The sequence below is a fragment of the Lactuca saligna genome, chromosome 4, assembly GCF_052625555.1.
Source record: "Lactuca saligna cultivar CGN05327 chromosome 4, ASM5262555v1, whole genome shotgun sequence".
Classification (NCBI taxonomy): Eukaryota; Viridiplantae; Streptophyta; class Magnoliopsida; order Asterales; family Asteraceae; genus Lactuca; species Lactuca saligna.
Window position 1 is genome coordinate 69,679,824 of NC_136420.1, and position 12,682 is coordinate 69,692,505.

Sequence of the window (12,682 nt, forward strand, 5' to 3'; positions counted from 1 at the left end):
TTCCCAACTTTACGTGTATAAAAGCATACAAAAGGGTATAAAGGCTAGAAAGGCACTTGGAAGAGTAGATCTAGGGCTATCATGAAAAATGGCTCCATAAAGTTGATAGATCTACGTTTTTGGAACTGAAACATGGCTAGATTCGAAAGCTAATCCATCCAATAAGATTTCTCTACTATGAACAAGCTAAAGAATGGGCTAAATATGCTTATAAAGGGGAATCTATCAACAAGACGGGAATAAACTGATCATTACCTCAAAGTACTCTGAGATGGGTGCAAGGACTTGGATCTTCTTCTTCTTCTTTGGATTTAGCCTTCTTCTTCTCTTCAAAACTTCAAGAATTACACCAAGAATGCTCAAAAACTCAATGGGATGATTAGGGTTTGCTTAGATAACGTTTTGGGGATGAAAGAGGCGAGTTTGGGGCTGATAAGGTGGTTTAAATAGGGTGCAAACCCGGGGATTTAGGGTTTCTACCTGGCAGGCCGACTCGCCGAGTCCCGAATATGGACTTGCCGAGTCGCCGATCAAAAACGCGACCCTACTCGACGAGTCGCGACATAGACTCGCCGAGTTCCTCTACAAACTTCAAAAATAAATACTATAAAAGCAACATACCAGAGACGGGTCGTTACATCACGCTTACTTTTGGAGAAGACGGTGCATATAGAAGTCTCGTCTATACTTTTGTTTATACTGATGTATATAAACTATGTATTTCTCCGCTTTCAAACAAATGTAAATATTCTTATGTAACGTAATGGTTGTGTTTACTATGCTTACTATGTACAATGGTTGTGATACTACGTATGACGTCCTCCGCCCCAGAACGTTTTCGCCGTCGGTTTCGGGGTGTGTGACAAATATGGACGATGTCCTTAGTTCTTGCATAGATAATGTTTTCACTGATTCTTATCATGGTTACACTTGTAAGAGCGTCGATGAATATTTACACACAAGAGTAGGCTTTGGAAGATCATTGGAAACTTTGTTCTGGATAACATTAAAATCCTACACTATGTCTATTTTTGAACAATGTTTTTCTAGGATAAGCCGTGATGCTCGTGAAGTGCTTATGAATATCGGTCATCTGAAATGGGCAAGAGCTTATTTCCCTATAATCCGTTGGAATGTACTCAACTTGGAAGTTCCTCAATATTTTTCAGTATTATCGCTCAGTCAACGTAATGTACCGATAATAACACTTATCGAGGGAATTCGTGAGTACATGCAAAATAATTTTTTTGAACGAAGTATAATGGCAGGTAAATTTTCGGGTGCAATATAAAAGTATTAAATAACCACTACAACAACCTTTTATAACCATATTTATTTTTCAGGGAGTTTGACTACTGTACTAACATTGTATGCTCAAATGGTGCTTCAAAGAAGGATGCAAAAGTTTGTTGGTTGGCAAGCAACATAGACCCCCCAATAGATCTTATCTCCCTTGCCGACATATGTTTATCTAGTTTCTGATTTTAAAACAACTTGTGTTGTAAACCTTAACGGTCATACTTGTTCATGTGGCAAATGGCGCAGTCTCGGTATAGCATGTTGTCACGATATCTTAGTAGCACGTCATTCAAACATGCATGAATTAGTTGATATTGTTCAAGTATATTACCATGCTAATGTATTTCAGCTTGTCTACCAAACACAAACCATTCACCCTCTTCCCCCACCATCTGAAAGGGAAATACCAAACCCGTTGATGGCTGTTTTATTGCCAATGTAATTTTTCTTCCCTTTAAATAATGATGTTTGTAATATATTTGTCATTGTTTATGCAATCTATTTTCTATTGTGTTTGTAATATATTTGACATTGTGTTTATAATCTTTTGAAATATATTTTCCATTGTCTTTGTAATATATTTTCCATTTGTTTGTGTTGTTTAAAATGAAAACTCTTACAATTTTTTTTCCTAACCAACCACTAATAAAAAGCAAAGATACAAATATATTACCTTAAAATTACAAATGAAAGACATACATAGACATATATTACATTAAAATTACTTCAACAAACAAGCACGTTATTAAAATACTACTCATCTTCTTCCCACATCGGAAATTCGTACGGATACTCTTTTTTCATATCGATGACTTCCTTTTTTTCTCCAAATAGTACTCACGAAGTGCTAATTCATTCTTTAGCTTTCAAATAATTTATTCACTAGAGCGGATCGAACTCTCAGTAGATTGGATTTCTTGCCTAATACTTATTATCCAATTCCTTTTATGGTCAATGTCATCCCAATAGTTGTCTAGAAGGTTTCGTTGGAAACCATAATCTTCATAAGCCTTATCCACATTAGTTTCTCTTTTTAACAACAATTTTTTCACTTCCTCATCCATCTTCTCCCCTAATATAGGAAGATCGACATTGGGAGAGGGATTGGTTGAAACGTTATGGGAAATTGACTCCAAAGGAGGCTTATTGTTGGACGTAGATGGCCAATTAAAATTTTCCAGGATCCTTTTCATCTCCTCTGATCTTTATGTCATTTTCACACTTCAATTTTTTTATTGTTTCTTTGATTTCTGAATTGATAACATATTTACATTAAATATGACATTAGATAATAGTTAACGGGTAGAAGATAATAGTCAAAACCTATAAAAAGTAGTCAATCGAATAAATTAGTAGTCAAATATTAATAGACAATAGTCAAAACCTATAAAAAAGTAGTCAAATAACAATCATGTGTCGAATACTCACTGTATGATAAGACTACACATGAAGTAGTAGTCAATCGCTAGTAGACATTAGTCAAATCCTATAAGAATTTAGTCAAATTACAGTAATGTCTTGGTACGATATGACACCACATAATATAGTAGTCAAAAGCTATTTGATAGTAGTCAAAGCCTATAAAAAGTAGTTAAGTTGTCAATTATATATAGAGACTTATATGTATACGTTCGAGATTTACAAATCGTATAATACTGGTTATTCTATAACCCTCATACACATACAATCATGTCCACCCCTCAAGAAAAATGGTGGTTGATGTCACAAGAGTAGCGATTGCAATTGTTAATAAAAGAAGAAGGGATCAAGAATGAGATTAAAGGCATTGAAGAAGATAGGAAACGGTTGGATAACTTACAAGCCGATATTTGGTCTAAAATGAGGTCGGTTCAAGACAAAGAACGCGACATAAAAACTGCAAGGGTTTGGGTACGAGATGCAATAGAGTACGCCAACAAATAAGATGTTAAAATGAAAAAGATTCTCAAAAACATACAAAAAAATTATGACTGGTTGATTCAAGAAAAAGCAAAATTTCCAAATGATATTCCAAATGTTTGAATTTAATAATTCTTGATTAATCAAGTAGTAAGTTTATGCATTATTTATGAGTTTATCTATGTAATAAGTTTTATATTTGCTTGTTTATTATGATTAATCTATATAATATGTACTATTTGCTTGCTGGTTTGTTTATGTTTAATAATTAGGGGACATTTTGTTAACATAAACGAAAATATAATGTTTACCAATCGTGATGAAACAATACATATTAAATGTCACTAAAAACCTACAAATTGGACTAACTAAAAATTGCCTTTCTAGAAGATCCATAATATATCATGGCCATCCTAGTGCAAAACTGAGTAGCAGCAATAACATGTGCCGTCGATATACCAATCGGTAGACCTGAAACAAGCTGCTCCATGCACATCAACATAAATACACCGCACTCTCCAAACATCCCTTCTTGTTGGGGCACATCCGTAACATCCGTAACCGTAATGGATGCTTTCTGAACAGGCAAATCCATGTGGTTCCAATAGCCAATGTCCATCAAGATGCGGTCCATAAGTTCTTCAAACCGCACAAAATCAATAATATTCACGGCGCCAAAAGATCGCAAGCTGTCGTACAAATTCAATGACAACGTGTCCGTCCATAGCTCTCTAAGTACCTAATGATGTGGGTTGATGCATATTGGAAAATAAACATATTTTAACACACAACCGTTGCAATTAATTACAACGTTTAATTAGTGTAATATGACAATTAAATTGACTAATATATATTATTTCTTTACTTATACGGTCAACTTCTAGCCAAGATTTACATCCATCCAATGGGTCAAACGGATTTCCGATTGCACTTCCTTCCCACTGGAACATCTCGAATGCACAAAAAAAATGACAATGACACAATTATCCATCGAGCATTGTTCGGTCTCTGCTCATTCAAAATCCTTCCCCATATGTCAACATGTTGCATTTAAATTTAATTTAAACATAAGGAGCTTATATATTATTTAAATTTTAAATATAAAAAAATATCTTCATAGCGATTCATCTAAAAATCTAAGTCACTTGCATAAAAAAACAGATCCCAAAACTTTCCTTCCATTTTTTCATTGTATAACCGATGTTTAAAAAAAAACAGCCGGTTTGTTTCCCATGTATAGAAAAGGGGTGATACAACCCGGATTCACATACGACTCCAATAAAAGTGTCGGAGGATTGCTGACAAATACGGGGGGTGGTGGTTCATTGCGTATCATTATACACGTAGTCAATAATTATCCATATAGTAATAAAATTATAGTAAATATAATTTTTAACATATTTATAGAAACGTATGGAGAGCTAAGATGTTGAGAAGGTTTCAATAGCCTAACCGGATGACTTGGTTTTGCAATAGGAGGCCCGGGTATATGATTTTCCGCATCCACAATGTTGTTAACAACAACCTTCTTTTTCTTCTTCTACAGAAAACATATTAATTTTTTTTAATATACTTTGAAAAAGTAAAAAATTTAATATACAAAAAATTATAACCTTCTTCACGATTTGTTTTTGTTTTCTACGATCAAACTCCGGTGGATTATCAACATCATCATCATCGTTTACTCGATTTGATTTCCATGGACTACCGAATTGTTGGATCACTGGGCTTGGCATCCAATCAGTACCATCCACATTCTCATTCCCCTACATTTAAAGAGTAAAGAATTAATAAAAAAGCGAAACAAATTTAACAATTAATTATTTTAACTCAAAAGCTTCGTTAAGAATTGATAGTAAATTTCTAAAATTAATTATTTTACCTCAAAGGCTTCGTTAAAAAATTCATTCAAGTCATTCTCTTCTTGAAATCCTCCTTTATTTTTCATTCCTCGGATTTCTTCCTCCAAAGTTTGAAGTTTTGCCAGTATTTCTCGGGCTGTTCTTTTGTTAATTCCGATCGTATGAGTTTCTTCGGCGGACTAGATAGATTGGTTGTTTCCACTTGATGGATCAGATGAAGATGCCCCCTACATAAATTATTTGATTTATCAATAATACTTGAAAATTTTAATATACTAGATTATACTTTTACCAATTTACTTACATCTTTTTTAAAGTTGTAGCGTATAGAAGAAGGGACTTCAGACGATTCAGAATTCAGACTAGTAATATATGACAAATAATGTAGAGTAGATGACTCGGCATCTGAGGCAATCATCTTTTTTTGGGTTGATGTGTCTCATCCTTGTCAACATCGAAAACATCGCAAACTTTCTCCCAATATAACCTCCTAATGTGAAACCACCGCAAGATACGAGGATATAAATAATTTCGTCGTATCGCAGCAAATCCACGAACTATTGGGAACATCTCCCATATTCATATCTTGTAATAAATATACATTACTTTATAAGTGTTATCACTAACTAAAATTATCAAAAAATAAAAACCAAAAGATTTATAAATATATTTTTACCTTCAAATGAATAACAAAACCCGATAATGTATATACATAAGGTTTTGTTGGATGTTTGGACATATGATCCTCAAATTTCTTAAACATACCCAACAATCTAGGGTATGTTTTAGTCCATAGATAACTCCCCCACGAGAACCTATATTATATGCAAAAGTATTAGTTAAACGTATAAAAAATAGTATTTTATTATAAATATGAAATTGACAAATACCTATTCCAATGATCCAGGTTCTCCACCACCCACTAAAATTCCTTGGTGACTTTATCATTGGGTTCTTTTCCCAAAAAATCTTGATTGAGGATATATAGCAAAATGGCATGGACATCGTCGTGAGCGATATATCATTGAACCGTTGATTCAAGATAAGGTGTTCTAAATCTTCTACAAGTAAAGTAGTGTCCGTGCGATATGGGAAGACTCTGGACCGAAATGTATTTTCACCGTATCCGTGTTTATGCATAGTTGAAAATTTGATCATTGATCTAGGACACTAGACCATGTAAAGTCCGAACACAATACAAAACTCCTCGGACCCAAATGATAATGTACGTCTAGAAAACCTAAAATGTAGATGCTCAGCTGCATCCGTTTCACTAGTAGGACGCACCATATGAAGTAATAACCCATGAATAAGAAGTCCGTATCCGGACTATGCTGGTAGATCCAACAAGTAACCGAAGCTAGTTGTTGAAAAAATCTCTCGCACTGGTCCGTTCAAGCCACTCAAAACTTCATGCAACTTATGAGATGAAGCTTTGAAAGATATATTACACATCATCCTTTTGCTTGGAAGCTACAAAATTAAATAAACATTAAGTCTAAATATGGTTTTATAAAAGAAAAACTGTGTTAAAGAAGTAGACAAATCACACAATATAATACTTAATCATTTCATATATTCTATTTACTTTGTATAAAATACCAAAGGAAATTAATTGACAACATTTTTTGTATTTTCTATACTAATAGTACCAAATATAGCATTGTACTTTGAAAATGTTGTGACAATAACATATTTTATAACAAACTCAAAACTATCAAAACATAATGTTATTTTATCAATACATTATACTTCAAAGTATCTACACATTATAAACATAGAAAGTTCTTCAAATAGATAGTACATTGCTATCAAAGGGCTTGTAGCCTAGCAGTATCCGGTGTTGCCTTCCCTCCTTAAGGTCGAGGGTTCAAATCCCCAAGTGGACATAGGTGGATTTTAGGAGTTCATTAGGTGTAGAACCGAAATCACAATCCTAGGACACACCTAGGCCGAAATCAAATAAGTCTAGGCCGGAATCACTTGGGATTTCGGCCATATTAAGGGAATTTCAAAGGGATTTCGGTCTAAGAGAAGCAAAAGATAAGGTTAGTTGACTTTATGACTTGATATCTCATTCCTTTTCCCATGCAAAATCAAAGTATCCCACGCAATAACCAACATACATCCATATAATAACCAATAGTTATCAAAGTAAATATCACATCAATTTTCTTTCTACTCCTTATATATTGGACGAAATCACACCCAAAAGCCCACCATTTCTCCATTTTGCTTACTGTTACTTTCTGTGACAACCGTCAAATTCAAGTCAAAGTCAACAAGTCAAATTCAAGTCAACAAGTCGAACCGGTCAATCTTATATAGTACTTGTTTGATTAAAACCTATTCTATGAAAATGTACATTTGTATGTGAAGAATTCGAGTGTTTCGCTGAATCTATGTGTTTATCAATGTGAAACCCTAAGGAGGGAGTTAAACGCATCAAAACAAGACTATGGACCCTTTTGGGGATGTAAAATAATCATAAACGAAGTATAACGGGGTTCACAGACCTTGCATTGCAAGATTATATGATAATAATAGCTAAAAATGAATCTCTCTCAAATCTCTCCCAATTTTTTATAGTCATACGGGTCATCCCAACCCTTAACTAGGCCAAAAACCGTTCAAATAGGGGAGTTATATCGAAAAACAGCTAAATAGGGCCGAAACCCCTCTTAGGAACCGAACCCTTCTCTTAGAGCTGAAGCCTCTTAGAACCGAGCTTGTTAGAAGCGAGCAGGTCAGAACCGAACGTCGCACTCTCGGACCGAACCTCGCAGACAGAAGCTGAGCTTCGCTTTCGGTTCCCCCTCCTTGCACCTTCGGCTCCTCCTCCCCTCCTCTCGGTTCCTTCCATACTTTCGGTCCTTAGCACTTTCAAGAGCCGAACCTCGCAGGTTCGGCCCATAATGTCTGGTTTTCGACTACTTTCGCCTCCTAAGCCCGTTTTTTACGGTTATTTTTCACCAAATTCATATTTTTACCATTTTAAACCCCCAAAACTTGTATTTTATTTATTTCTCAAGGATTTACTAATTAAAAATCATTATTTTATATTAAGAGGATATTTTACCCTACAAGTGGGTCAAATGTGCCCATTTGCCTTCCATGTGTCACTTCCTCAATAGTCCAACCCTATCCACATCACACTAACCAAGGCAAACATTCATTCAACCTTGCAAGTTGCTCCAACAACATCTATATAAAGAAATCCCTGGAGGATTTCTTTGTTCACTTTGATCAAATCCTTCACTTACACACTTCTTAAACCATCAAAAGAGCCTCTTTTTCTCTCTACTTCCAACCACTTTTTGGAAGTGTTCTTGAGCTATTACTTCACTTTTTGGTAAGTATTTCATCTCAAATAAAGTGTGACTCCATGTTTTCACAACACTCTTAAATCATCTACACACATTTTAACACCAAAAATCGTTGTTAGGATCATCCAAGCCTCTACGTGTTCATCAAGTGTTCTTGACTTGATACTCCTCGTCTTCGACCTCCCATTCTTCAAAGAATCACTCAAGGTGAGTTCATACCCCTACATTTTCTAGTTTTCTTTAGTTTTCAGAGGGGGGGGGGGGGGATACAAGTTAAAACACCAAAAGATATTTGAAACTTAACTTGATAGCTTATAACAGAAAAGTTGTGACCTGTTCACGAACTGTTTTAGCCAACTTAAACATAATATTTTTCAAAAATTTTCAAAATTAAAATATTTCAGGTTTATACCTTTAAAACAACTACCTGCACATCTCCATATGATTTTCCTACAATTTATGGTGATTTTTACAAAACTGTCTATCACAGCAGCAACGAAATCGGACCAGGTTGTGAAGATGAACATTTTCACACTGGTTTGAGACAAAATTCATGAACACAGTAGACTCTTTTTCCAAACTCTCCGATTTTACAGATTCAATTTTTGACTTACGATGATTTCTCTATAAATATTCTAAAATAGTGACAGTTAAGAGTAAATCTGTTCAAATGAGTCTAAGAGTTACTCACACCTTGTAACATGTTGATCAAGGTGTGTAAGATTTTATACTTAGCATTTTCAATGTATTTTTATTGAAATACAATGTCATGCATAATAAGGTTTCATTTACAACATAAAACATTTTGATAAACTATAATAAGTATAGTTTGGACACCTCATTAACAAAGAAATGGTAATACAAATCGATTTACAAAGCGGATATTTTATTACAAACTTCGTGAACATGTTAATGAATAAATTTGTGAGACATTCACCTTCGGAGTACTCTTAAGTACAACAGAAAAGTCCTGTAGTTATAGCCATAATCTCGTAGGGAGAGCGTGATAGTTGTGTATAGATCTATATTGGGTTTGACAACCCGCACCTAAGCTGCTTGCAACAGCTAGACCGACAGGTCTGGGGTGACAAGTGTCATAACATTCCGACGCTTGAAGAACGTCGAGTAAGTAGGTCTTCGAGTCTTAGCATGGTTATAACAACTTACATGGGGAATTCACAAAACACCACAGTTCACGGGAAATTAATGATTTCATAAAAAGGAGTTTTATTTAAATATAAAACCACACATAAGTATGAAAATTTTACTTACGTATACTAAGTCTTGGTTCAGTTAAGACTACAATAAACCTTTTTGAAAATATTGGATTTTCTGGAAACAAACTTTAAGGAACAACATTCATTTTTTTTTATTCATAAATTGTTTATGAACTCACCAGCTTTGATGTTGATACTCTTTCAAAAACAACTTGTATTCTCAGGTAATCAGTAATACAGGTAACCACAATATTTTTGAAGGTATGACGCTAAGGCACATATTTCTTTTGAACTATTTTGACATCATATGTAATTTATTTGGAAACATGTATTTTTGCAACGATGTAACCTTTTAAATTGTATTTATGATGATTGTGTTTACTTTCTTCACTATGGTTATGATACTGAGCATGACGTCCTTTGCCCCCGAACGTTTCCACCGTTCCGGTTTGGGGGTGTGACACTTTCCTTTTCTCTCAAATAACCAAGTGCAAGATTCCAAGTTCCAAAAATCTTCAAGCATTGTTCTTAGATTTTGGTAAGTAATTTCGATATTATCTAGAATCCTATACATTTTATGTTAAGTTCATCCTATTTACACACAATATTATGTGTTAAACCCTTAAGATAATATCACCCCCAAGGAAGTTCATCAACTCCATTCAAGAGTTTAGGCTTGAAATCTTCACTTCATCACTTCAAACAACCCACAAATCCACTTAAGGTGAGTTCAAACCCCCACATTTTCAAGCTTTTTCATTTTTTTAGAAGGGGGGGGGGGGGGGGGGGGAGGGGGAATACAAGTAAAATTTTGTTTATCTTACAAATATTTTCATGTTTTATCTTTATGTTAAAGAATAAGCCTTTATTTACATAAGATGTGATTATTACTAGTTTTGTAAAAATATTTGTGTTATATTAGTTTTCAAGTGTAAAACTAACAAAAATACAACTAGAACTATGCTATAAAAATTATGAGAAAAGTTATGATTTACAAAAATTATAAAGTTTTTCGAGTTTTTTTTACCAAAAATATAGTTTTTTGGTTTTTTCCACCAAAAAGGAGTGCATTTTATTTGTTCCACTATCTTGTGGGTTTTAACCCAAAATATGAGGTTTGATCTTACAAATGAAACTAAACAAGCATATTACTATTTAATTATGTAAAGGATTATATAAATGTTCTAGACAAACACACATGATAAATTATAATTAGTATAGTTTGGGAGACACAAAACTACATTTTCAATTTACGTAAATTGATGGATATTGGTTGTGAGACATTAGGCTTCACCGTACCCACCAAAGTACACATACTAAGACCTGTATTATAACTAGAGTCTCTTGTAGGGAGAGCGTGACACTTGTGTATAGATATACACATGATTGACAACCACACACCTAAACTGTTAGCTACAGTTAGACCGGTAGGTCTGGGGTGACAAATGTCGTAAACAGTTTCGACTTTCGAAGCGCGTCGTTCAGGCAACTAGTCACATTAGTATGATTATAATAACTTACATAGAGTATCAACAAACATTTGATTTACGGGTCAAAATATCTTCAATAGTTTTATTTACATAAAACTACGTTATATAGTTTCCCCGTATAATACAGTTTATACATAACAAACATGCTTCAAATGGTGTTATATATGAATAAAACTACATATTACTACTTTCGTGTACAACAATACTTATACATTTTTGGTCTAAGGGTTTTAAGACTCCAACTCGTTTATAAAGAAAATATTGGATTTTCTGGAAGTATACATTATCATTTTACAAGAAACAGTTATAAACTCCTTCTCATACAAAAACGCTTATGAACTCACCAACTTAATTGTTGATGCTTTTCAAAATCACTTGTATTCTCAGGAAACCAGTAAACATGTAACCGAGAGAGTATTTTGGAGGATGGGACGTATTCACATCATTTCATTCATTTTGTCACATGCATATGGTGTCATGTAAACAACATTTGAGTATAATCTAAACTTATTTACTATTCAATGTAATGGTTATGATGCTTGTTTCATTTATATTCAATTATTATGATACTGTCCAACGATGTTCTCCGCCCTCAGAAGTTTCCGCCGTTCCGGTTCAGGGGTGTGACACATGTAATAACTTATAAGTCTACCTACCTAACAACATACCACATTTTGATCACATCCTAGCACTCTAGGACCTATACTATAGTAAATAGTATAGTAAGAGAACCCACCTCATGGACGGAGCATGTAATCTCTACAGATCGTACGAAATGTGAAGGTTGGTCCCACAACCATCTAAATATCGACAAAAAGGTCAACCTTAGACATGACCTTTACCTTAAAGTTTGACTTGTGGTCAAACTTTAACAAAAAAGTCAAAAGTCATCAATTGGTCAGAAGGTATGCCACGCATACAAACATACACACCACGTCTCTCAAAACAACAAAATAGTTGGGTCCTGGTCTTAAACAGACACGTCTTCTGAAAACTCAAAGGTGAACCAGCTCCCTAAATAGGCATGCCGTACCCAGGCAGTCCCAAATTAATTTTTGTGAATTAATCCATTAAGTTCATGTCTCTAATTCTTAAATATGGTCATGAATGATGTATTAATGGATAAAGTTTCCAACTTTATCCATTCAAACCACCCAAACTCACTGGATCTAAAACCATAGTTTCCTAAAAGTCTAAGATCTCATTTTCGACATGAAAGGAGTAAAGAAATCTCTTTTTATGCTCTCAAACTCAACCAAAAGATAATATCTGAAGTTTAGAATGATTCATAGATCACAAAGTTGTCTAAACTCCAAAGATTAAACCATTAAAGGGACCAAAACACTAAAAAAAATGGACTAAAACATCAATATCTTCTAATTTCAAATATGAGATATCAAAAAGCAAGGATCTATGTTACTTACAGAGGTCCATAAGATAGATAAAGGTTAAGATCTTCAGTCGCAAAGCTCCCTAATACAAATAATCCTTCACTTTAGTATCACCAAAAGCACGCCAAATAGATACGAAGAGAGAGGAGATGCTCAAACCTAAGAAAGAGAGGCTATAGTTTCTCAAGAATCGTTATA

General features: G+C 34.2%; 1 protein-coding gene across 2 annotated transcripts; it reads right to left on the minus strand.

Moving 5' to 3' along the window:
- Positions 1–3,557: 3,557 nt before the first annotated feature.
- LOC145038603 (uncharacterized) lies at positions 3,558–12,682 on the minus strand. 2 transcript variants are annotated; one of them, XR_013679456.1, is made up of 8 exons: positions 12,518–12,682; positions 5,951–6,533; positions 5,737–5,875; positions 5,365–5,645; positions 5,081–5,287; positions 4,812–4,964; positions 4,064–4,738; positions 3,558–3,937 (listed from the first exon to the last, which is right to left on the minus strand). XR_013679456.1 is itself a non-coding variant. In XM_078986912.1 (7 exons), the coding sequence occupies exons 5-7, from the start codon at positions 5,144–5,146 to the stop codon at positions 4,553–4,555; spliced, it is 405 nt and encodes a 134-aa protein (XP_078843038.1). In that variant the 5' UTR covers positions 5,147–5,287; positions 5,365–5,645; positions 5,737–5,875; positions 5,951–6,533; positions 12,518–12,682; the 3' UTR covers positions 3,558–4,552. The 2 variants fall into 2 exon arrangements, 1 of the variants encoding a protein (XP_078843038.1); XM_078986912.1 differs by having other exon boundaries at positions 3,558–4,738.